Source organism: Taudactylus pleione, unplaced genomic scaffold (assembly GCF_031769625.1).
Source record: "Taudactylus pleione unplaced genomic scaffold, aTauple2 ptg001334l, whole genome shotgun sequence".
In the NCBI taxonomy this organism is placed as follows: Eukaryota; Metazoa; Chordata; class Amphibia; order Anura; family Myobatrachidae; genus Taudactylus; species Taudactylus pleione.
The window spans coordinates 1892083-1919748 of NW_028285734.1; the positions used below are offsets into that span (position 1 = coordinate 1892083).

Here is a 27666-nt window from a genome sequence, read left to right on the forward strand (position 1 = left end):
ATGCATTTTATTTCTATATTTTATTTCTATATTTTATTTCTATATTTTATTATTATATTTTATTATTGTATGTACATTTTGCCGTGGGCTCCGGATGAAAGGTAAAAGGTCGACAAGTAATAGGTCGTCATCAGATGGTCGACAGGGACACAAGGTCTACAGGTACAAAATGTCGACACAAAATTGGTGGACATTTTTATTTTTTGTTAGGGTTAGGCACTAGGAGGGAAGGTCCCAGGGGTTAGAAGGGACGGGTAGGGTTAAGCACCAAGAAGGTGGTTAGGGTAATGGTGAAGACTAGGGATTATTAAACAAATAAAAACACGTGTTGACCATTTTTGTGTCAACCATACCCATGGCGACCTACATCCATGTCGACCTTTTGTGTATCAACCTTTTGTACTTGTCGACGTTTCGTCCTTGTTGGCCATCTGATGTCGACCTATTGCTTGTTGATCTTATTACTGTCGATCTAACGAACCACACCCCTTTGCCACTTATGCCTCGCAGCCTTGCTCTCCCCTGTCACCCCGTCCCTTCCCGTGCCCCCTTTCTCACGCTCTTTCCTGGTCACGCCCCGAAATTACCCCTAGATTGTATTGATTCTTGTTGCTTTACATGTATTTGTGCTGTTATTCCTATTTAAAACAATATATATCTCGGTCACTGGATATGCCGGAGTCTGCGGGATTACAAGGCAGCGGGTGGGATTCAGAGTCCCACGCTGTGCCGATATGAGTGCAGTTCGCCGATGTATTAAGTACTCTGCATGCACCTGCGTCGCACCGCGCCTGCATCCTGATTGTTACCGCACTGAGATGCAGAACCAATTTGGGCGCAGGGAGTGTGGCTTATAAGGAGGCGTTCCCGGTAGGTGGCAGGGGGGTGTCTAGGCAGACGCGGGCATGCCCCTGACAGCGGCTGCATCTAAAGACGTACAACCGCTCACACAGGACGCCATACTTATATGGAGAAGCTGCCATAGGGCTGGCGCAAGTTTCTATCGTGCGTCCGATGGTGCATCTAAAAACTCACCAAGATGGATTTTCACGGACTCAAGGCGCGGCATGTGGGTACCTCAGTTTTTAAAGAAATCTGCCGTGGCATTAGCATATAAACGTGGCTGCTGCAATAGACGCAACCCCATCTGCGTGTAACTCACAGTGTTGTCAACTGTTGTCAGTACTCAGGGTAAGTGCACTGATAGTACTCAGGGTAAGTGCACTGACAGTACTCAAGGTAAGTGCACTGATAGTAGTCAGGGTAAGGGCACTGACAGTACTCAGGGTAAGGGCACTGACAGTACCCAGGGTGAGTGCACCGACAGTACCCAGGGTGAGTGCACCGACAGTACCCAGGGTGAGTGCACCGACAGTACCCAGGGTGAGTGCACCGACAGTACCCAGGGTGAGTGCACCGACAGTACCCAGGGTGAGTGCACCGACAGTACCCAGGGTGAGTGCACCGACAGTACCCAGGGTGAGTGCACCGACAGTACCCAGGGTGAGTGCACCGACAGTACCCAGGGTGAGTGCACCGACAGTACCCAGGGTGAGTGCACCGACAGTACCCAGGGTGAGTGCACCGACAGTACCCAGGGTGAGTGCACCGATAGTACTCAGGGTGAGTGCACCGATAGTACTCAGGGTGAGTGCACCGATAGTACTCAGGGTGAGTGCACCGATAGTACTCAGGGTGAGTGCACTGATAGTACTCAGGGTAAGATGAAACAGAAACATTGGATCACGGTCCGGGGTCATAGCCGGAGGAGAGACAGAGAGTTATCCAGGAAACAAGCCGAGGTCAGAGCCAGAAAATGGGAGAATCCTTGATACCCGGGCATGACCCCACGCCGAGTGTCCCCCTACCATAGTGTCACCAGCCCTGGCTGGTTCAGCCTACTGCTGGTAGTGAAAAATAAGGGAGACCCTACGTCACTTAAAAGCCGAGGGCCGTGCCAGAGCCTTTGCCATCTTGTGCCCTTGCTCCATCTTCCCAAATATCACTGGTAAGATTGTGCCGCAGAGGACGGGGAACCCATTCTTACCGGCACCAGGTAGGATGTGGGAAAGCCTCAAGTCAGCGGAGGGGGCCCATTGCACACAGGCCCCCTCGGACTTTAATACCCCCCCTGCATCCAACTCTGCATTTGTCACTGTATTTCTGGGTTAAAAATATATAAATATTATATCCCGAAAAAGAGAGAAGTGATCCTGTGTGGTGTTAGCGGTGATGAAACTCTACACAAAGGTCTTTAAGTTTAGCCCATAGGTAAAAAAAATAAATAAATCCCTGGATTATATTCTTGGCAGAGTCTTGTAGCTCCGGCAAACGCCCCTCTCTGCACCTGTGATTGAGCTATTGTACAATGTGAAGTAACACTGGAGGTTATGAAAACCAGCCGTGCCTCTTCAGGTCCAGACTTGCACAAGGTTCAATGGGTTTAGATCTAGTGTAATCCAGCTTTTGGGGACTCTTACCTTTTGACTTGTTTATACGCTGATACGTGTGTATCTAATGCTGGGTACACACTTAGCGCTGTTTACCCAGCACAACTTAGCCGGCGACGGGATCCAGCATGCGGCAGGTGCATACACACTTGCCAATGCCGGGTCCGGCGGGGGGGAGGTACGTGTCATGTTACATTCTGCGGCATGGCCTCGTTAGCGACATCCCCCATCAGTCCTGCCGTAGGGCTGACGGGCGATGTCCCTAGAGACCCGCGGGAGCGCGCATATCATGGGTGCACAGTAGACGATGTACCCGGTATGTCGCTCAGATCCGCGGGATCGGAACACATATTGTCTAGTGTGTATACGGCTCCTGTAGGATAGAGACAGGTGTGGGAGACATCACCGGTTCAAGTGTGACCCATTTGAGAGGGTTTCTACGCTGTATTGTCAGGTAGGGGTTTGATCTTTAGGAAATGAAATATAACAATGTGGAGCTAACTTGTGGTTAGGTGGAAGGTAGAAGCTCCCAGTGACCCAGCTCAGTGTTACAGGTGCCCCTCGCTCTGTGAATTAGGCCGGTGTAACCACATGGTTTTAGTTTACTGGGACTGTGAGTTTACAACTGGAAAGTGCCCACCTCTATTATTAGTTACCAATTACAAGCACTATGCTGATCTATACACCCTTCCTAATCAGAACGTATAATAAGCAAAATGCCTCCAACAGCGATACCTGGGACCGAGCCTATGCTGCATATAAAGGATAAATCTCTCAGTACTTGTGGTGAATTAACTGGTGCTACAAGTTTTTGCTGCTAGTATTGTGCATTCTAAGCTGCATGAACTGAAGACAGGGGTGGAGATGGGAACAACCCAGGGCATGCCATAGGAAATTAATATAAGGGAAAGGCTCATCCTGACCTAATCATTTAATATATAGTTTAGTACATTTCAGTGGGGTATTCAATGTTTAACGCTTTCTACTAGGATTGCACACAATCATGTTCCAGTCACCCTGTTATATCGCTATAGGGATTCAGGGAGCCCTAGAGCTTCTCTCAATGCAGCTTGTTAATGTTCAGGGACTCTGACCAGCCCGAAGAACTGCGCCTCTCCTGACACGCAGAGCTCTCATCACAATAGCTCATTTATGCACGGCCACAAAACAGCGTTCAAACGGTCAGACACGCCTGCGCTTTTCTACCCACCCCCCAAACGCTGACTACCTGTCACGTACTTTGTGAGTGGTTCCTTTGTATGAGCGTAATCACAATGCAATTACTGTGCGAGGAGTGTGGCTTTTGCAAATGTGCAATGGCAAACAATCGCTCCATCTGCGTAAATATCGGCTTTGCGGAAATCTCTGAATCAGGCCCTTTGCCCCCAGTGCTAGGTTTTGGCTCCTGGTGCCAGGGTGAGCTTGTTCCTTCTTCTGAGATTGGAAAGATGGTGAAATGAATGGTCAGAGCCCAAAACATAAACAGAACACAATTAACACCACAATTCTCCATACACAATACAGCTGGGAAGGTGAAGGCTGTCATTGAAGTGCAAGAGAAGAGGGCTGTGAGAACAGGAAGGAGGAGGACCCTGCTCCTAGGAGCTTACAATCGGGGGGGGGGGGGGAGACGGACAGATGACATGAGGCATCCAACCATACAGTGAATAGTAGACCTGCATTCTAATGGTAGGATTACAGATAAGACCTACAATACAGGGGCTGGTATAAAAGTAGACCTACAATACAGTGGTTAATATATAGGGCAGACCTACAATACAGTGGCTAATATACAGGGCAGACCTACAATACAGTGGTTAGTATACAGAACAGACCTACGATACAGTGGTTAGTATACAGAGCAGGCCTACAATGCAGTGGTTAGTATACAGAGCAGACCTACAATACAGTGGTTAGTATACAGGGCAGACCTACAATGCAGTAGCTAGTATATAGAGCAGACCTACAATACAGTGGCTAATCTACAGGGCAGACCTACAATACAATGGCTAGTATACAGAGCAGACCTACAATACAGTGGCTAATATACAGAGCAGACCTACAATACAGTGGCTAGTATACAGAGCAGACCTACAATACAGTGGTTAGTATACAGGGCAGACCTACAATGCAGTGGTTAGTATACAGCGCAGGCCTACAATACAGTGGCTAGTATACAGATCAGACCTACAATACAGTGACTAGTATACAGGGCATACCTACAATACAGTGGCTAGTATACAGGGCAGACCTACAATACTGTGGCTAGTATACAGAGCAGACCTACAATAGAGTGGCTAGTATACAGAGCAGACCTACAACACAGTGGTTAGTATACAGAGCAGACCTACAATACAGTGGCTAGTATACAGAGCAAACCTACAATACAGTGGCTAATATACAGATCAGACATACAATATAGTGGCTAGTATACAGAGCAGACCTACAATATAGTGGCTAGTTTACAGAGCAGACCTACAATACAGTGGCTAGTATACAGAACAGACCTACAATACAGTGGCTAGTATACAGAGTAGACCTACAATACGGTGGCTAGTAAATGGAACAGACCTACATTATGGTGGCTAGTATACAGAGCAGACCTACAATACAGTGGCTAGTATACAGAGTAGACCCACAATACGGTGGCTAATATACAGAGTATATCTACAATACGGTGGCTAGTAAATGGAACAGACCTAAATTATGGTGGCTAGTATATAGAGTAGACCTACAATATGGTGGCTAGTATATAGAGTAGACCTATATTATGGTGGCTAGTAAATGGAACAGACCTACATTATGGTGGCTAGTATACAGAGCAGACCTACATTATGGTGGCTAGTATACAGAGCAGACCTACAATATGGTGGCTAATGTCAAGAACCTCAGCCAGAATCTCTGGCTTGCACTCTGGCTATAGACAGAGCTCCGTACACTTTCTTGTACTGCTACTATCTGTGTTACTTAAAGGGGCCACAGGTCCCCTCGCTCTACAGCACAGTTGCGCAGGTTCGGCAACACAATTCCCATTCAGTTTAATTGGTTGCTCCCTGCTTCTAGCAATTCATAACAGTTAAAGTGCGACCTCCATCACAATTGCACAGGCCCGGCGACTCAAACTCTCACTCAGTCTGGACACCCCCTGCTTCTAGTAATTAACAATACTGTAGAAGTAGTGTAGCCCTAATGGTCTAATAATCTCTTCAAAGACTGGGTTTTGGACCATATATTAAAATAGACACAAAAAGAGTATAATGTTTAGTTATAAAAAGGTTACAAAGGTGCATACATGTATTGCAATTTAAAATAAGCAAAAACTTAACAAATAACAGAATCTTTGGAAAGAATGGTAAGAAATGCAGGTTAAACTTCAATGCAACATTGATCTCTCAGTCTGAACCCCTTGTTATCTAATCCCCAGAGTATTTAAACTTTAACCACTGGGTGGACCACTCTGAAAGGAGGTCCAGATGCTAATAGGAAGGAGGAAATTGCAGCTATGTGTGAATTATTGTCACAAAATAATTAATTTTATCAGAAACATAATTCCAACACCACTATATTTCCCTTCCTTAATTACAGACTCATCCAACTGTCCCTAAAATACCTTCAGGCCCCCCAGTTGAACCTTTTGTGCCATCAGATCCCTCCACATGCTCTTTATGTGCCATCAGACCCCTCTACATGCCCCTTATGTGCCATCATCCTACACCTGCCTCTTATGTGCCATCAGACCCCTCCAGCTGTCCCTTATGTGCCATTAGATTCCTCCAGTTGCCACTTATATGCCATCAGACCCCTCCAGCTACCCCTTATGTGCTATCAGACCCCTCCAGCTGCCCCTTATGTGCCATCAGACCCCTCTACATGCCCCTTATGTGCCATCAGATACCTCCACATGGCCCTTATGTGCCATCATCCTACACCTGCCTCTTATGTGCCATCAGACCCCTCCAGCTGCCCCTTATGTGCCATTAGATCCCTCCAGTTGCCACTTATATGCCATCAGACCCCTCCAGCTGCCCCTTATGTGCCATCAGACCCCTCCAGCTGCCCCTTATATGCAATTAGACCCCTCCAGCTGCCCATTATGTGCCATCAGACCCCTCCAGCTGCCCCTTATGTGCCATCAGACCCCTCCAGCTGCTCCTTATGTACGTCAGACCCCTCCAGCTGCTCTTTATGTACATCAGACCCCTCTAGCTGTCCCTTTTGTGCCCTCAGACCCTTCCAGCTGCTCCTTATGTACGCCAGACCCCTCCAGCTGCTCCTTATGTACATCAGACCCCTCCAGCTGTCCCTTATGTGCCATCAGACCCTTCCAGCTGCTCCTTATGTACATCAGACCCCTCCAGCTGCTCCTTATATTCAATTAGACCCCTCCATCTGCCCCTTATATGCCATTAGATCCCTCCAGTTGCCACTTATGTGCCATCAGACCCCTCCAGCTGCCCCTTATATGCAATTAGACCCCTCCCCTTAGTACAGATTATACTCCCCCCCCTCAATCCCCCCCCCCACACACACACACACAGAGTATTTATCCTTCTATGCCAGTGATTCCCAACCTCGGTCTTCAAGGCACACTTACAGACCTGGTTTTAGTGATATCCATGATTGTGCACCGATGGTTAAATCAATATAACTGAGGTACTAATTAAGTCACTTGTGCTCAAGTATGGCTATCCCTAAAACCTGGACTGTTAGTGTGCCTTGAGGACCGTGGTTGGGAACCCCTGTTCTATGCACCCTTATGTTGATGTTCCTCTTGGAAGAAGAAATAGACACACCTAATCTGTCTCATAGTGGAACATACCACTCATCACAAAGCGGATGATAAGTCAGACTCTCATATATTATTATTTAAAATATATATATTTTTTTAATATATAATGTTTACAAATTGGTAGCAAAACTATATTTCTGTCCGAGGATGGAAAATATCAGGAAAGGGGGAGTAGGGGGCAGCACCGATGCTCTGATTTACCTATATACTGGGAATTATATCAAGCATACAACATAAACACATATACTAAGAATTACACAGATACTGAGAATTATTCCCAGCATACAGCATTACGGGGCTGATTCAGCAGAGGACGGAGTTGCAGAGCCGCACACAAGGGGTTTTATATTTCTGTCCTGCTAAATGCTAATGCTGCAGGGGGCGTCTGAGGTGAAGAGAAGCCTCCCGTGAGCAACTGTGATCCCAGCGCTGCGACCGAGATCGCAGTCTGACATCGCGACCATCGGTGAGCATGCGTGCGATCTCGCAGGACCCGTTCTGCACATGCGCAGATACCAGATCATCGGGAATCTGCGTGAAAACAAGAATCTGTTTTCTCTGCTGAACCAGCCCCTATACAGTATCTGATACTAAACACTACATATACTGAGAATTACACCCAGCATATAGTATGACAGATAAAATGACATACAGTGTAATAATAAATACTAAGCATTGCACACAGAGGGCCTGATTCAGAGCCGGACGCTCTGAACGAGCGCCCGCTCTGAATCAGGGCGTGTTTTTTTTTTTTTTTTGCGAAGCGGCCTCGTGGAAGCTCGCATAGCTGTGGGTTACCACCCACAGCTTATGCGAGCGTCCATGATGATGGTCGCGATGGTCAAGACCATCGCGACCATCGGGCTTGCGACGAGACCCTTGCGGTAGGGTCTCGTCTGCCGCAAGCCCTGGAGTGATTTTGGCTCTATCAGAGCCAAAATCACTCCCACTGACATCACTAGTGATGTCAGTGGGGCCGGACCCAGACGGTAGGCGTTCCCATGGGAACGCCTCCGTCTGGGCAGCCACGGCCCCGGCACGCCCACCAAAGGGGGCGTGCTGTCACTCACCATCGACAGCACGCCCCCTTTGGTGCGAGACCCATAACGACGGCTACCCCGTCGTTATTCGGGTCTCGTGCATGCGCACGACGGAGGCGCCTCCGTCGTGCACATGCGAATTTGGGCAACATCGACGCGCTTGCGAGCGCTCAGTGCTGGTGAGCGGGTCTGAATCAGGCCCAGTATACAGTGGTACTGTGGGTGCTGTATATATTGTACATAAAGTGCAGATGCTGATAAATACACTATTTCCTTTCTGCAATGCTGGAGAGCTATAAATGGCAAAGGCGTATTTTATTGCTGAGTTAATAAATTGCTAATTATACATTTTAGTGCAGCATTGTAATTAATAATTATAACAACATTTCTAACCTTCCTGTGACCCCCCTGTTGACATGCGGCGTGTGGTTGTCACTGACAAATGCCCATGGCATGCAGAGTATTTCAGCCTGGATCTGTAACACGGTGTGTATCATTTCTCATATCTGGATGGATGCTGTAGAGAAATGTGGGGACCTCCGGTGACCGTTTCCTTACAATGTGACATATAGGGCGTAATTCTATTCTTTCCAGCCCCTATCGCGCCCAACGGAGATATTCAATTCTTGCTCCTGACGGGCACGATGAGCTGCCAGCGCTACATTTCAGCTCGCAGCCCCTGGGGGATGAGAGCTGAAATGTGCGATCAGCACGAAAATCTTGAACAATTGCATAGCGGCCTGCGATCACCTGTCACTTTAGACGGGAGATGCGGGCCGCAAAAACAATTGAATTCCGCCCATAATTAGAGTAAGTGCACACTAGAAACTGGCTCATACTTAGCTACTCTCCCGGAGTAAGTGCACACTAGAAGCCGGCTCATACTTAGCTACTCTCCCGGAGTAAGTGCACACTAGAAGCTGGCTCATACTTAGCTACTCTCCCGGAGTAAGTGCACACTAGAAGCCGGCTCATACTTAGCTACTCTCCCGGAGTAAGTGCACACTAGAAGCCGGCTCATACTTAGCTACTCTCCCGGAGTAAGTGCACACTAGAAGCTGGCTCATACTTAGCTACTCTCCCGGAGTAAGTGCACACTAGAAGCCGGCTCATACTTAGCTACTCTCCCGGAGTAAGTGCACACTAGAAGCCGGCTCATACTTAGCTACTCTCCCGGAGTAAGTGCACACTAGAAGCCGGCTCATACTTAGCTACTCTCCTGGAGTAAGTGCACAGTAGAAGCCGGCTCATACTTAGCTACTCTCCTGGAGTAAGTGCACAGTAGAAGCCGGCTCATACTTAGCTACTCTCCCGGAGTAAGTGCACACTAGAAGCCGGCTCATACTTAGCTACTCTCCTGGAGTAAGTGCACACTAGAAGCCGGCTCATACTTAGCTACTCTCCCGGAGTAAGTGCACACTAGAAGCTGGCTCATACTTACCTACTCTCCCGGAGTAAGTGCACACTAGAAGCCGGCTCATACTTAGCTACTCTCCCGGAGTAAGTGCACACTAGAAGCCGGCTCATATTTAGCTACTCTCCCGGAGTAAGTGCACACTAGAAGCCGGCTCGTACTTAGCTACTCTCACCCGGAGTAAGTGCACACTAGAAGCAGGCTCATACTTAGCTACTCTCCCGGAGTAAGTGCACACTAGAAGCCGGCTCATACTTAGCTACTCTCACCCGGAGTAAGTGCACACTAGAAGCAGGCTCATACTTAGCTACTCTCCCGGAGTAAGTGCACACTAGAAGCTGGCTCATACTTAGCTACTCTCCTGGAGTAAGTGCACAGTAGAAGCTGGCTCATACTTAGCTACCCTCCCGGAGTAAGTGCACACCAGAAGCTGGCTCATACTTAGCTACTCTCCCGAAGTAAGTGCACACTAGAAGCCGGCTCATACTTAGCTACTCTCCCGGAGTAAGTGCACACCAGGAGCCGGCTCATACTTAGCTACTCTCCCGGAGTAAGTGCACACTAGAAGCCGGCTCATACTTAGCTACTCTCCCGGAGTAAGTGCACTCTAGAAGCCGGCTCATACTTAGCTACTCTCCTGGAGTAAGTGCACACTAGAAGCCGGCTCGTACTTAGCTACTCTCACCCGGAGTAAGTGCACACTAGAAGCTGGCTCATACTTAGCTACTCTCCCGGAGTAAGTGCACACTAGAAGCCGGCTCATACTTAGCTACTCTCCCGGAGTAAGTGCACACTAGAAGCCGGCTCATACTTAGCTACTCTCCCGGAGTAAGTGCACACTAGAAGCCGGCTCATACTTAGCTACTCTCCCGGAGTAAGTGCACACTAGAAGCCGGCTCATACTTAGCTACTCTCCCGGAGTAAGTGCACACTAGAAGCCGGCTCATACTTAGCTACTCTCCCGGAGTAAGTGCACTCTAGAAGCCGGCTCATACTTAGCTACTCTCCTGGAGTAAGTGCACACTAGAAGCCGGCTCATACTTAGCTACTCTCACCCGGAGTAAGTGCACACTAGAAGCCGGCTCATACTTAGCTACTCTCCCGGAGTAAGTGCACAGTAGAAGCCGGCTCATACTTAGCTACTCTCCCGGAGTAAGTGCACACTAAAGCAGGCTCATACTTAGCTACTCTCCTGGAGTAAGTGCACACTAGAAGCCGGCTCATACTTAGCTACTCTCCCGCAGTAAGTGCACACTAGAAGCAGGCTCATACTTAGCTACTCTCCCGGAGTAAGTGCACACTAGAAGCTGGCTCATACTTAGCTACTCTCCCGGAGTAAGTGCACACTAGAAGCCGGCTCATACTTAGCTACTCTCCCGGAGTAAGTGCACACTAGAAGCCGGCTCGTACTTAGCTGCTCTCAACCGGAGTAAGTGTACACTAGAAGCCGGCTCATACTTAGCTACTCTCCCGGAGTAAGTGCACACTAGAAGCCGGCTCATACTTAGCTACTCTCCCGGAGTAAGTGCACACCAGGAGCCGGCTCATACTTAGCTACTCTCCCAGAGTAAGTGCACACTAGAAGCTGGCTCATACTTAGCTACTCTCCTGGAGTGAGTGCACACTAAAGCAGGCTCATACTTAGCTACTCTCCTGGAGTAAGTGCACACTAGAAGCCGGCTCATACTTAGCTACTCTCCCGGAGTAAGTGCACACTAGAAGCAGGCTCATACTTAGCTACTCTCCCGGAGTAAGTGCACACTAGAAGCTGGCTCATACTTAGCTACTCTCCCAGAGTTAGTGCACACTAGAAACTGGCTCATACTTAGCTACTCTCCCGGAGTATGTGCACACTAGAAGCTGGCTCATACTTAGCTACTCTCCCAGAGTAAGTGCACACTAGAAGCTGGCTCATACTTAGCTACTCTCCCATAGTAAGTGCACACTAGAAGCTGGCTCATACTTAGCTACTCTCCCAGAGTTAGTGCACACTAGAAGCTGGCTCATACTTAGCTACTCTCCCGGAGTAAGTGCACACTAGAAGCCGGCTCATACTTAGCTACTCTCTCGGAGTAAGTGCACACTAGAAGCCGGCTCATACTTAGCTACTCTCCCAGAGTAAGTGCACACTAGAAGCCGGCTCATACTTAGCTACTCTCCCGGAGTAAGTGCACACTAGAAGCCGGCTCATACTTAGCTACTCTCCCAGAGTAAGTGCACACTAGAAGCCGGCTCATACTTAGCTACTCTCCCAAAAGCTCCGGGAGACTCCTACTTTTTCGGGTACTAAAGTGGGCAGGAATGGGAGTATAATGACAGGAACTGCAGATCCGTGTGGCGCAGTCGGGGCCAATATGAAGCGATTCAATGAGAAACGCATAATTTTGGCACCGTCCCCCCCGTTAGACCTGTACCGTGATGGGGACTAGGCCTAATGACACAAAACACATTGGGCACGATTCTATTCTATGCGATGTGAATAGCGCCGGGAGATAGCTCCCGGAGCTATTCAATTGTGCGCGGTGTTTAGTCGGAGAATGCCCATTCTCGCGACTAAACACCCTGTTAAGGCGCGATAACGGGCATTCCCCGACCTAACTTCCCGGCGCGATGCGGTTTTCCCGGCGCTAAGGGCAGAAACCAGCCTTGCGCCGGGACTTTTGTCGGATTTCTGCTCTCATCCCCGGGGGGATGCAAGAAGAAATCCTAGTCGGACTTGTCAGCGCGGTGTATTGAATAGCTCCGGGAGCTCACTCCCGGCGCTATTCACATCGCATAGAATAGAATCGTGCCCATTGAGGAGAGTTCAAAATTTTGCAAGTAGGAGTTTCTGCCCATGCTCAGTGTCTTCACTAGATGTGTGTGGGGGGAGGGGGGGGTGCGGACCACACCAGGTGTCATCCTCTGCTGCACTGTGACATTAGTGTTCACGGCCCGGCTGTAGATCACCGAGGAGGAGCCGGCATTGCAGGGAGAGTCTCTCCGGGTAGCCCAGCATCTCCAGGAGTGATGAAGCCTGGCACACCCTTTCCCCATGAAGTTACAGCACCTTTTTGGCTGTGCATGCCGTAGGCATGTGCAGGGGGTTTACTTTCCGCCCTGGGTGTCACCTACTGTACCTTACCTCAGCCTAAAGCAGTGTGTCCCAAACTCAGTCCTCATTAGTGATTTCCCTGCTTCAGTACAAGTGGGGGTATAGCCAACTGATTGAGGTAATAATTGAGCCACTGTTACTTATGCACTGAAATCCCAAATGTCTGGACTGTGAGTGGACCATAAGGACCGGGTTTGAGAGACACTGTCCTAGGGGATCGCTGATATTTAATCACTGAACATTGATGATGATGGACTATGGGCCCATTGAGTTGTGTTCATTAGGAACTGTAATGATGAGAAAATACATTTTGTGGATAATAGATTTTAAAAAGAAATAAGGGTCTGATGGGAGCCCTACATATGAGCTCTGCTAGTGTGCCCACAGGCTCTGAGGGTGTATGAAGGAGAAGTCGTATTGGTCAGGATGAGTGTTAGGGTGGTGTGCCTACAGGCTCTGAGGGTGTATGAAGGAGAAGAATTAGTGGTTAGGGTGAGGGTGGTGTGCCTACAGGCTCTGAGGGTGTCTGAAGGAGAAGAATTAGTGGTCAGGGTGAGGGTGGTGTGCCTACAGGCTCTAATGGTGCCTGAAGGAGAAGAATTAGTGGTCAGGGTGAGGGTGGTGTGCCTACAGGCTCTAATGGTGCCTGAAGGAGAAGAATTAGTGGTCAGGGTGAGGGTGGTGTGCCTACAGGCTCTGAGGGTGTATGAAGAAGAAGAATTAGTGGTCAGGGTGAGGGTGGTGTGCCTACAGGCTCTAATGGTGCCTGAAGGAGAAGAATTAGTGGTCAGAGTAAGGGTGGTGTGCTACAGACTCTGATGGTGTCTGAAGGAGAATAATTAGTGGTCACGGTGAGGGTGGCGTGCCTACAGGCTCTGATGGTGTCTGAAGGAGAATAATTAGTGGTCAGGGTGAGAGTGGTGTGCCTACAGACTCTGATGATGTCTGAAGGAGAAGAATTAGTGGTCAGGGTGAGGGTGGTGTGCCTACAGGCTCTGATGGTGTCTGAAGGAGAAGAATTAGTGGTCAGGGAGAGGGTGGTGTGCTACAGGCTCTGATGGTGTCTGAAAGAGAAGAATTAGTGGTCAGGGTGAGGGTGGTGTGCCTACAGGCTCTGATGGTGTCTGAAGAAGAAGAATTAGTGGTCACGGTGAGGGTGGTGTGCTACAGGCTCTGATGGTGTCTGAAGGAGAAGAATTAGTGGTCAGGGTGAGGGTGGTGTGCCTACAGGCTCTGATGGTGTCTGAAGGAGAAGAATTAGTGGTCAGGGAGAGGGTGGTGTGCTACAGGCTCTGATGGTGTCTGAAGTAGAAGGTGAGACACCATCAGAGCCTGTTTGTACACCACCCTCACCCTAACCACTAAGTCTTCTCCTTCAGACACCATCAGAGCCTGCAGCACACCACCCTCTACATACTGCTATCCCATGACTTTTGGCAAATATGTATATACACACACACACATCATCAGTTCTTGGGCGGCACTCCATGCAATAAAACAGGCAATCAGCAATGTTGAACCAAAGTGTCAATGTTTTATCTAAACATTCCTGTCATTGTGCATTCGGCTGAGAATTGACTTGAATACACGTTTGGTATAGGGGTCAGGGTTTAAGACACCTACATTTGTTCTACTTAATTACCTATGAGGAGTGCTGCCTGCAAGGTTGCTATATATATATATATATATATATATATATATATTATATATAAATATACATATATATATATATATATAAAAAAAAATATATATATATATATATATATATATATATAAAAACAGAAAACCAGACCATGTGCTCACAACCAGCTGATCTGCAGATGTTAATTAAAATCCCATCCAGCAACCAGACCAGGTGTATTGGTCAGTTCATCAGACTCTTTATAGACACCAAATCCTTTTTCCTTCATAACTTGGACCGCTGCTCCCTCTGTAAAAAGATCAAGCCCAGATCCGTAATTCTGTTATAATATGGGCTGGTTACCGCATGGTGTTTTTAAAATACTACCACCGCCAATCACCACCTGGAAGCTGTCGGGTTCACACACCCCGCTGCTCACCGCTACTCAAGAGGCTGCCGCTGCTCAGACCACCGAACTGGTAACCATGGAGTTGGGGGGAGCCGGTGGAGTCTCAGTGTCACGTCACGAGACCACGCTCTAACGTGTTTCATCAGAGACTTCGTCAGAGGGCTGCGGCGGTGGGGGTGCCCAACATCCCGAATTGACCACCCGCGGGACACTTCGACACGCAATGAAATCGGGATGTTGGGAGGGGTGCGCCCTCGATGGGGTGGCACCCCCGTTCGACCGCACTGGTCGAACACAACCCAAGAGTCGGCCCTGCAAGTATATAACAGCTAGATAATGGGAGTAAGGCACAATCAGAGAGACTGCTGCTATTTCAGGGAGTCTCCATGACAATCAGGGAGAGTTGGCAAGTATGGGTAAAGGAGTGATATATTGGGGCAACATAAGTGGTGGGGGATAGGGTTAGATGTGTACATTGCCACCATTGGGTGGGACTGCTGGGACTGGGTCCTGGGTCTACACATTCGAACAGTGAGGGGGGGCCCAACTGCTCCTACCACCCACCCATTACTACCGCCGTCTATTAAAGTAAGAGGGAGAACCGTGGTCGCTGCCACCACCCGCCCGTCCACTCCTACAGTGGTCACAGTGCAATATAAAGTGAGGCGGGGGGCCCACACCTGCTGCACGCCTGCTCCTATCACTGGGCCAGCGCAGTGCAATAAAGTTTTTTTTTTTTGAGAGCCGGCGTGCGTGATATCACACCATGCCTCTGAAAGAGCGATGATCTTTGGCGCGTGAGGATCAGCCACAACAGAGGAAGGTAAGTCTCATGGGGATGCGGAGACTGGCTAGGACTGGAGATGAGACAAAGCAGGTCTGGAGAGACATAAGGGGACTGGCTGGGGCTATGGAGACAGCGCAAGGCTGGAGAGATAGAAGGGTTATGGGTGGAGAGACAGAAGGGGCACAGGTTGGAGAGACAGAATGGGAGCCAGCTGGAGGGACATAATGGGGGCCAGCTGGAGAGCCTGAATGGGGCCGGCTGGAGAGACAGAAGGGGCACAAGTTGGAGAGACAGAATGGGGGCCAGCTGGAGAGCCTGAACGGGGCCGGCTGGAGAGACAGAAGGGATTGGGAAATATTTAGTGGTGGGAGGAAAGAGTGAATGGTGACATATACAGTATTTAAAAAGGGTTTAAGGGGGGAAGGGAGTACAGGGAGTTATATGAGGGTGGGAAGGGGGGGGTTGGGGCAGTAGAGGAATATCCATGGAACTTTGCCTGAGACTACACCACACATTTCTCTCTGCAGTCTAACAGATTTGCTTAAGCAATTATTTAAAAAAAAACATAATCTACATTAAATACCTGACATGTTCCGTTTTCCACCCAATCCCCCTATTTAACCAGTGGAAGTGGAGCAGAACTCTGCAACATTGTTACACAAACATTTCTACTACTTCCTCTCTACCAGTCCAGTCTTCATGTGGCTGTAGGAATACAGAGCTAGTACATAATAAGATATGACAAAATATGGGCATATATACACACACACACACACATATATATCTATATATATAATGTATACCTCCTCCAGCCACACTTAGGGTATCTCTGTAATATGCATTATATGATATCTTTTGTTCACATTTATTTAACTAAACTACACTTCTTAACGTTTATGAACTCTCTCAAACTCTTTTGAACTCTTGTGCAGAATGTCATTCAGGTGACAATTACAATGCCTTGAAATACGCCTAAAAAAAATCTCAGAATCTAGACGTGGCCTGAGAACTACTTCCCACTATTCAGTGGTATCACATACACAGCGGTACGGTACATCAGGGCGGTGGTGGCGGTGGGGCGTGCGTGATCGGCGGTCTGCAGACCCGTCTAAGCAATCCATACAGGCTCTGACTTTAGGGCAAATCTGGTGCAGTAACATGGGCATGTATCTATAATGGGTGCAGGGTGTGTGGTGCATACAGTCCCCAGGGTCCAGGGGCTCCAAATTCGCACACCCTGCAGATTCACAATATTTACCGACCTCTCCATCGGTGCCACAGAAATCTCCAGGAACACGTGGCTGGGGTAATATCCTGAAGATCTGCGCAGTACTGAAAACGGGACAGGCGAAAGTGCAAACCAATAGGAAGTCTGCGCTCGGACCTGCATGAAACTTTGTCGTAGCCCAATAATCCCCCAATGGTTATCTTACCGGTAGATATCGATGGTGGTCTCTTCCCCAACCACACAAACTTCAGAGGTGGGATTCAGGCACGAGATTGGGATAGACCTCCCCTGAGACATGTCTGTTCGGTATTTCCAGCCTGAAGAATGACAGGTGATGACTGTCTCCCTGTGCTACCGGTCGGGATGATGAGCTCGCCCCAGCCGGATTGGGGTAATTGATGTCATTAAGAGGATCCTGTCACGTCGAGTGCATATCACTAGTGTGGGCTGGGCTGTAGTAGCATTCCTATACTACACCTCACTCATTTTATTCCTGCCTCACAAGAGGTGTGCTCAGCTCCTGGCTGGTGGCCAAATTTATTATAGGAAGAAGCACCAAGGATTGAATGACTGGGAGCTGTTCGTTCTGACACAATCACCTCAGCAAATGAAACAAAAACCCAAATAATAACCTCAAACTACAAACCGCTTTAAATCCAGCAGAAAAGGCCCATTTACATGCCTACCCTCCCAGTTTTCGCGGGAGGCTCCCAATTTTTTTGGGTAAACCCCCGCACCCCCTGAAGGGTAGGCACTTCTCCCTCATACAAATATCCTCAAAATGGTTCAGATATTGCTGGATGACAGTGCAACGATTTGTGCACAAAGTTCTCCAGAATGCAAAAACAAGACTTCAAGTTATGCAGAAAGATATTTAGATGGGCTTTAAAATTCCTTTGTCTCCGGCTTCCTGCGTCCCAACGTTCCCCTCCTCACGTCGCAGTCACACAAGTGGACAGGTCGCTGCCTCCTGCAAGATCAACACACTCATTCCATGAAACACTCGGTGCTTTGCAAACAATATATATGCATATATGCGTGTATATATTATAAGGGCAGGGTGTTTAAGGGGCTGCACCTCAAAAGCTATAGGAAGTACCGAGCTGAAATTTGGCATGGGCGGGTAGAACAATCTCTTGGTGCTGCATGCCAAATTTTAGGGCAAAAAATTAAAAAATGAGGATTTGGGAGTAATCTAAATTTCCAACTGTCACTTTTTTCTGACATTCTCAATTAGGACCACTTTTCTGCTGTTCTCTATGGGGGATTTTTGGGAAGGCATAACTCAGGGTAGGGGGTGCTGTTAGACTAGGTTTATTTATTAGGCAGCTCTTGCTCCAGGGTAGGGCCTTTTGGGGTTCAGGTAATTGAGAAAGTTACAGTTTTTAAACTATTACCTCACAATTGCGCCATTATAGAGATCGGAAGTTTCAATTCATTGCGTACCCTCAGTAGGTGCCTTTAGCAGGTGTTCTCACTGTGGCTTCACCTGGGTGCAATAAGATGGCGGTCCAGTGCGGGCGTTAGCGATGGGACGACGTGGCAATGGCAGCGGGCGGAACCAGTGGCGGGGACCCGGCGGCGGTGGAGCAGGCGTAAACGGTTGGCAGTGGAGCGGGCGGTGGCAGCATCGGTGTGAGCTTCGGCGGCGGCAGTGAGGGCTGCGGGACTCGGCAGCAGACAGATGCAGCATGCACGGATCTGGGAGATCCGTGATGCCTGCACCTGTGTGTGATAAATATAAACACAGATGCACGGACGGGCTCAGAGAGTTCCGTCTGTGCTGCTGTGTTTAAAAAAATTAAAGTGTAAAATGAAAAAAATTTAAAAATGGCATGCCCAGTCCTGGTGGTGCTAAATACTGGGCACAAACGATGTAGGGGTCCCACGTATAAAGCACAACCAGCACTGGGCTATTTAATAGCAGTCCTGGTTGCCAAAAATACAGGGGACAAACTACATAGGGGTCCCCCGTGTTCAGCGCAACCAGCACTGGGCTCTGAGCTGGTCCTGGTTCTGGAAATACAGGGGAAAACAATGCACAGGGTTCCCCTGTATTTACCAGAACCAGCACCGGACCCTTTCTAGCAGGGGGGGGGGAGTAGTTAATGCCACAGCCAGGGGAGCCCCTTCACCAGACCCCCCAGCCAAAGCATCACCCCTGAATGCTAGTGAGCCCAGGTTGGGGATCCCTGGGGACCCACCAAAAAAGGAGTCCCCCTCTCCGGCACCCCTGGTGGGTGGGTGTCAGGTTGATTGTGAATGGTGTGGTGCACGTAAAGAGTTACTTCCGCCTCTCAGCCAATGAGCGGTTCTCACCATTGACTCCAATGGTGAGAACCGCGATGCCCATTTAAAAAATGGCGCCCCAGCACCAAATTTTAAATTTAAAGATGGCCGCCGCAAACCAAACACAGCTCACAATGTCATCGCCCGCCCCCTCCTCTGGCTTATATAAGCCAGTGCGAGCAGTGGCGGGCTGGGCCAGGGGCAGGGTGCCATGTGCCCCCCGGGCTGCAGCGTCATGCAGGGCTGCAGGCCGGGGCAGTCTGTGTCACTGTGACACAGACTGCACCGCGTGTGTAGCGCTGACCGGACGGAGTTCGGTCAGCGCTACACAAGTGACAAACACACAGCCGCCGGCTCCGGCAGCTGTGTGTTTGTTGTAAACAGCAGCCAATGAGAGTCTGTCAGACTCTCATTAGCTGCTGCTGCGCCCACTGCAGGAGCCGCTCCATCTTCCGGCTCCCGCAGTGGGCAATGGGAGAGGCGTCATGATGTCATATGACGTCTCTCCCATAATGCAGAACGGCCCGGCCCGGGAGTACAGACGGGGGAGTAGATGGCGGTGGCAGGAGCGGGGATTCAGGTAAGTGTTTTTTTTTATTTTGTTTTTTATATTACATGTGTCTACTGGGGGGGGGGGTCTGGCACTACAATGAGGAGACCACTACTGGGGGCACTACAAAGGGGGGGACTACTACTACTGGGGGCCCTACAAATGGGGGGGGACTACTACTACTGGGGGCACTACAAAGGGGGGGACTACTACTACTGGGGGCACTACAAATGGGGGGGACTACTACTACTGGGGGCACTACAAGGGGGGGACTACTACTACTGGGGGCACTACAAGGGGGGGGACTACTACTACTGGGGGTACTACAAGGGGGGGACTACTACTGGGCACTACTACTACTGGGGGCACTACAAGGGGGGGCTACTGCTACTGGGGGCACTACAAGGGGGGCTACTGCTACTGGGGGCACTACAAGAGGGGGTACCACTACTGGGGGCACTACAAGGGGAGGGGACTACTACTAGGGGCACTACATAGGGGGGAGGGGACTACCACTGGGGGCACTGCATCGAGGGACCACTGCTGGGGGCGCTATATAAAGGGCAATACTGGGGGTACTGCATAGGGGGGAGAATACAACTGGGGCCGCTGCTCCCTCTGTAAAAAGATCAAGCCCAGATCCGTAATTCTGTTATAATATGGGCTGGTTACCGCATGGTGTTTTTAAAATACTACCACCGCCAATCACCACCTGGAAGCTGTCGGGTTCACACACCCCGCTGCTCACCGCTACTCAAGAGGCTGCCGCTGCTCAGACCACCGAACTGGTAACCATGGAGTTGGGGGGAGCCGGTGGAGTCTCAGTGTCACGTCACGAGACCACGCTCTAACGTGTTTCATCAGAGACTTCGTCAGTGGGCTGCGGCGGTGGGGGTGCCCAACATCCCGAATTGACCACCCGCGGGACACTTCGACACGCAATGAAATCGGGAACACAACCCAAGAGTCGGCCCTGCAAGTATATAACAGCTAGATAATGGGAGTAAGGCACAATCAGAGAGACTGCTGCTATTTCAGGGAGTCTCCATGACAATCAGGGAGAGTTGGCAAGTATGGGTAAAGGAGTGATATATTGGGGCAACATAAGTGGTGGGGGATAGGGTTAGATGTGTACATTGCCACCATTGGGTGGGACTGCTGGGACTGGGTCCTGGGTCTACACATTCGAACAGTGAGGGGGGGCCCAACTGCTCCTACCACCCACCCATTACTACCGCCGTCTATTAAAGTAAGAGGGAGAACCGTGGTCGCTGCCACCACCCGCCCGTCCACTCCTACAGTGGTCACAGTGCAATATAAAGTGAGGCGGGGGGCCCACACCTGCTGCACGCCTGCTCCTATCACTGGGCCAGCGCAGTGCAATAAAGTTTTTTTTTTTTGAGAGCCGGCGTGCGTGATATCACACCATGCCTCTGAAAGAGCGATGATCTTTGGCGCGTGAGGATCAGCCACAACAGAGGAAGGTAAGTCTCATGGGGATGCGGAGACTGGTTAGGACTGGAGATGAGACAAAGCAGGTCTGGAGAGACATAAGGGGACTGGCTGGGGCTATGGAGACAGCGCAAGGCTGGAGAGATAGAAGGGTTATGGGTGGAGAGACAGAAGGGGCACAGGTTGGAGAGACAGAATGGGAGCCAGCTGGAGGGACATAATGGGGGCCAGCTGGAGAGCCTGAATGGGGCCGGCTGGAGAGACAGAAGGGGCACAAGTTGGAGAGACAGAATGGGGGCCAGCTGGAGAGCCTGAACGGGGCCGGCTGGAGAGACAGAAGGGATTGGGAAATATTTAGTGGTGGGAGGAAAGAGTGAATGGTGACATATACAGTATTTAAAAAGGGTTTAAGGGGGGAAGGGAGTACAGGGAGTTATATGAGGGTGGGAAGGGGGGGGTTGGGGCAGTAGAGGAATATCCATGGAACTTTGCCTGAGACTACACCACACATTTCTCTCTGCAGTCTAACAGATTTGCTTAAGCAATTATTTAAAAAAAAACATAATCTACATTAAATACCTGACATGTTCCGTTTTCCACCCAATCCCCCTATTTAACCAGTGGAAGTGGAGCAGAACTCTGCAACATTGTTACACAAACATTTCTACTACTTCCTCTCTACCAGTCCAGTCTTCATGTGGCTGTAGGAATACAGAGCTAGTACATAATAAGATATGACAAAATATGGGCATATATACACACACACACACATATATATCTATATATATAATGTATACCTCCTCCAGCCACACTTAGGGTATCTCTGTAATATGCATTATATGATATCTTTTGTTCACATTTATTTAACTAAACTACACTTCTTAACGTTTATGAACTCTCTCAAACTCTTTTGAACTCTTGTGCAGAATGTCATTCAGGTGACAATTACAATGCCTTGAAATACGCCTAAAAAAAATCTCAGAATCTAGACGTGGCCTGAGAACTACTTCCCACTATTCAGTGGTATCACATACACAGCGGTACGGTACATCAGGGCGGTGGTGGCGGTGGGGCGTGCGTGATCGGCGGTCTGCAGACCCGTCTGAGCAATCCATACAGGCTCTGACTTTAGGGCAAATCTGGTGCAGTAACATGGGCATGTATCTATAATGGGTGCAGGGTGTGTGGTGCATACAGTCCCCAGGGTCCAGGGGCTCCAAATTCGCACACCCTGCAGATTCACAATATTTACCGACCTCTCCATCGGTGCCACAGAAATCTCCAGGAACACGTGGCTGGGGTAATATCCTGAAGATCTGCGCAGTACTGAAAACGGGACAGGCGAAAGTGCAAACCAATAGGAAGTCTGCGCTCGGACCTGCATGAAACTTTGTCGTAGCCCAATAATCCCCCAATGGTTATCTTACCGGTAGATATCGATGGTGGTCTCTTCCCCAACCACACAAACTTCAGAGGTGGGATTCAGGCACGAGATTGGGATAGACCTCCCCTGAGACATGTCTGTTCGGTATTTCCAGCCTGAAGAATGACAGGTGATGACTGTCTCCCTGTGCTACCGGTCGGGATGATGAGCTCGCCCCAGCCGGATTGGGGTAATTGATGTCATTAAGAGGATCCTGTCACGTCGAGTGCATATCACTAGTGTGGGCTGGGCTGTAGTAGCATTCCTATACTACACCTCACTCATTTTATTCCTGCCTCACAAGAGGTGTGCTCAGCTCCTGGCTGGTGGCCAAATTTATTATAGGAAGAAGCACCAAGGATTGAATGACTGGGAGCTGTTCGTTCTGACACAATCACCTCAGCAAATGAAACAAAAACCCAAATAATAACCTCAAACTACAAACCGCTTTAAATCCAGCAGAAAAGGCCCATTTACATGCCTACCCTCCCAGTTTTCGCGGGAGGCTCCCAATTTTTTTGGGTAAACCCCCGCACCCCCTGAAGGGTAGGCACTTCTCCCTCATACAAATATCCTCAAAATGGTTCAGATATTGCTGGATGACAGTGCAACGATTTGTGCACAAAGTTCTCCAGAATGCAAAAACAAGACTTCAAGTTATGCAGAAAGATATTTAGATGGGCTTTAAAATTCCTTTGTCTCCGGCTTCCTGCGTCCCAACGTTCCCCTCCTCACGTCGCAGTCACACAAGTGGACAGGTCGCTGCCTCCTGCAAGATCAACACACTCATTCCATGAAACACTCGGTGCTTTGCAAACAATATATATGCATATATGCGTGTATATATTATAAGGGCAGGGTGTTTAAGGGGCTGCACCTCAAAAGCTATAGGAAGTACCGAGCTGAAATTTGGCATGGGCGGGTAGAACAATCTCTTGGTGCTGCATGCCAAATTTTAGGGCAAAAAATTAAAAAATGAGGATTTGGGAGTAATCTAAATTTCCAACTGTCACTTTTTTCTGACATTCTCAATTAGGACCACTTTTCTGCTGTTCTCTATGGGGGATTTTTGGGAAGGCATAACTCAGGGTAGGGGGTGCTGTTAGACTAGGTTTATTTATTAGGCAGCTCTTGCTCCAGGGTAGGGCCTTTTGGGGTTCAGGTAATTGAGAAAGTTACAGTTTTTAAACTATTACCTCACAATTGCGCCATTATAGAGATCGGAAGTTTCAATTCATTGCGTACCCTCAGTAGGTGCCTTTAGCAGGTGTTCTCACTGTGGCTTCACCTGGGTGCAATAAGATGGCGGTCCAGTGCGGGCGTTAGCGATGGGACGACGTGGCAATGGCAGCGGGCGGAACCAGTGGCGGGGACCCGGCGGCGGTGGAGCAGGCGTAAAAGGTTGGCAGTGGAGCGGGCGGTGGCAGCATCGGTGTGAGCTTCGGCGGCGGCAGTGAGGGCTGCGGGACTCGGCAGCAGACAGATGCAGCATGCACGGATCTGGGAGATCCGTGATGCCTGCACCTGTGTGTGATAAATATAAACACAGATGCACGGACGGGCTCAGAGAGTTCCGTCTGTGCTGCTGTGTTTAAAAAAATTAAAGTGTAAAATGAAAAAAATTTAAAAATGGCATGCCCAGTCCTGGTGGTGCTAAATACTGGGCACAAACGATGTAGGGGTCCCACGTATAAAGCACAACCAGCACTGGGCTATTTAATAGCAGTCCTGGTTGCCAAAAATACAGGGGACAAACTACATAGGGGTCCCCCGTGTTCAGCGCAACCAGCACTGGGCTCTGAGCTGGTCCTGGTTCTGGAAATACAGGGGAAAAAAATGCACAGGGTTCCCCTGTATTTACCAGAACCAGCACCGGACCCTTTCTAGCAGGGGGGGGGAGTAGTTAATGCCACAGCCAGGGGAGCCCCTTCACCAGACCCCCCAGCCAAAGCATCACCCCTGAATGCTAGTGAGCCCAGGTTGGGGATCCCTGGGGACCCACCAAAAAAGGAGTCCCCCTCTCCGGCACCCCTGGTGGGTGGGTGTCAGGTTGATTGTGAATGGTGTGGTGCACGTAAAGAGTTACTTCCGCCTCTCAGCCAATGAGCGGTTCTCACCATTGACTCCAATGGTGAGAACCGCGATGCCCATTTAAAAAATGGCGCCCCAGCACCAAATTTTAAATTTAAAGATGGCCGCCGCAAACCAAACACAGCTCACAATGTCATCGCCCGCCCCCTCCTCTGGCTTATATAAGCCAGTGCGAGCAGTGGCGGGCTGGGCCAGGGGCAGGGTGCCATGTGCCCCCCGGGCTGCAGCGTCATGCAGGGCTGCAGGCCGGGGCAGTCTGTGTCACTGTGACACAGACTGCACCGCGTGTGTAGCGCTGACCGGACGGAGTTCGGTCAGCGCTACACAAGTGACAAACACACAGCCGCCGGCTCCGGCAGCTGTGTGTTTGTTGTAAACAGCAGCCAATGAGAGTCTGTCAGACTCTCATTAGCTGCTGCTGCGCCCACTGCAGGAGCCGCTCCATCTTCCGGCTCCCGCAGTGGGCAATGGGAGAGGCGTCATGATGTCATATGACGTCTCTCCCATAATGCAGAACGGCCCGGCCCGGGAGTACAGACGGGGGAGTAGATGGCGGTGGCAGGAGCGGGGATTCAGGTAAGTGTTTTTTTTTATTTTGTTTTTTATATTACATGTGTCTACTGGGGGGGGGGTCTGGCACTACAATGAGGAGACCACTACTGGGGGCACTACAAAGGGGGGGACTACTACTACTGGGGGCCCTACAAATGGGGGGGGACTACTACTACTGGGGGCACTACAAAGGGGGGGACTACTACTACTGGGGGCACTACAAATGGGGGGGACTACTACTACTGGGGGCACTACAAGGGGGGGGACTACTACTACTGGGGGCACTACAAGGGGGGGGACTACTACTACTGGGGGTACTACAAGGGGGGGACTACTACTGGGCACTACTACTACTGGGGGCACTACAAGGGGGGGCTACTGCTACTGGGGGCACTACAAGGGGGGGTACTACTACTGGGGGCACTACAAGGGGAGGGGACAGACGGGGGAGCAGATGGCGGCGGCGGGAGAGGGGAATCAGGTAAGTGGTTTTTTTAATTTCATCTTTTTTATTACATGTGTCTACTGGGGGGGGTCTGGCACTACAATGAGGAGACCACTACTGGGGGCACTACAAAGGGGGGGACTACTACTACTGGGGGCACTACAAAGGAGGGGGGACTACTACTACTGGGGGCACTACAAGGGGGGACTACTACTGGGGGCACTACAAGGGGGGGACTGCTACTACTGGGGGCACTACAAGGGGGGAGACTACTTCTGGGCACTACAACTACTGGGGGCACTACAAGGGGGGCTACTGCTACTGGGGGCACTACAAGAGGGGGTACTACTACTGGGGGCACTACAAGGGGAGGGGACTACTACTAGGGGCACTACATAGGGGGGAGGGGACTACCACTGGGGGCACTGCATCGAGGGACCACTGCTGGGGGTGCTATATAAAGGGCAATACTGGGGGTACTGCATAGGGGGGAGAATACAACTGGGGCCACTATTTAAGGGGCACTGCATAAGGGTTGCCACTATTGGGGGCACTGCATGGGGGGTGGACTGCTACTGGGGGCACTATATAAGGGGCACTGCATAGGGGGTACCACTAATGGGGGCACTATATAAGGGGCTTACTACTGGGGGCACAAGGGGCACTGCATAGGGGGGATCACTACTGGGGGCACTACTGGAGGCCTGCATAATGGTGTCCTCTCCTGTGGCACACAGGGGCACTGCATATGGGCACTACGATAGGGGGCTGCTCCAAACGTGCGTGCTATGGTGCCTGGGGGGGCCATAGCACGCACATTCTTCAGGCACGCTGGCTACACGCTACTCCTCTGCCAGGGCCACCTGCATGCATTTGCCCCCCAGGCTAAATGTTGCCAGCCAGCCCCTGAGTGCGAGGATACGGCATGGCAGTCCGTCGGCCGGGTGGCAGCAGAGATGAGCTGCCAAAGAAATAAGACACTGCGATTGCGGGGGGCGGGGCTTAGCACCGGGGGGGTAGCAGCGGCAGCCTTATCACAGTATTTTTTGCGAAAATACCGTGATAAGGCTCCGAAGGGGATTCGCAGGGACAGAGCTTTATCGCAACCTCTGTCCCTGTAAGGGATTTGTAGTAAATCCCTGTGATATTGCCTGAATTCACAATGCGAATTCACTCGGTAATATCACACTACAATCTGCATTACAAATGCGGATTGTAGTAAATAGAGCGCCATGTGAGAAACAGATTTATGCGTTATCTGTGTGTTACTGTAATTCTCAGTACTCAGCAATGTGTCTGAGAGCTGCACTCTGCTACCTGGTGCCTGTAATTCTCAGTAATCAGCAATGTGTCTGAGAGCCGCACTCTGCTACCTGGTGCCTGTAATTCTCAGTAATCAGCAATGTGTCTGAGAACCGCACTCTGCTACCTGGTGCCTGTAATTCTCAGTAATCAGCAATGTGTCTGAGAGCCGCACTCTGCTACCTGGTGCCTGTAATTCTCAGTAATCAGCAATGTGTCTGAGAGCAGCACTCTGCTACCTGGTGCCTGTAATTCTCAGTAATCAGCAATGTGTCTGAGAGCAGCACTCTGCTACCTGGTGCCTGTAATTCTCAGTACTCAGCAATGTGTCTGAGAGCCGCACTCTGCTACCTGGTGCCTGTAATTCTCAGTACTCAGCAATGTGTCTGAGAGCAGCATTCTGCTACCTGGTGCCTGTAATTCTCAGTACTCAGCAATGTGTCTGAGAGCAGCATTCTGCTACCTGGTGCCTGTACTTCTCAGTAATCAGCAATGTGTCTGAGAGCCGCACTGTGCTACCTGGTGCCTGTAATTCTCAGGAATCAGCAATGTGTCTGAGAGCCGCACTCTGCTACCTGGTGCCTGTAATTCTCAGTAATCAGCAATGTGTCCGAGAGCCGCACTGTGCTACCTGGTGCCTGTAATTCTCAGTAATCAGCAATGTGTCTGAGAGCGGCGCTCTGCTACCTGGTGCCTGTAATTCTCAGTACTCAGCAATGTGTCTGAGAGC

The 27666-nt window shown here is 50.0% G+C and overlaps 1 protein-coding gene across 2 annotated transcripts in view; it reads right to left on the bottom strand.

Moving 5' to 3' along the window:
• The window catches only part of LOC148443084 (protein-arginine deiminase type-1-like), a 102879-nt gene extending 85615 nt beyond the window's left edge, over positions 1-17264 (bottom strand). For both annotated transcript variants that reach the window (XM_088463249.1, XM_088463250.1), the window contains exon 1: positions 17038-17264. In XM_088463249.1, the coding sequence (XP_088319375.1) occupies positions 17038-17129 (92 nt within the window). In that variant the 5' untranslated portion in view covers positions 17130-17264. The remainder of the gene's footprint in view (positions 1-17037) is intronic.
• Between the last annotated feature and the right edge of the window lie 10402 nt (positions 17265-27666).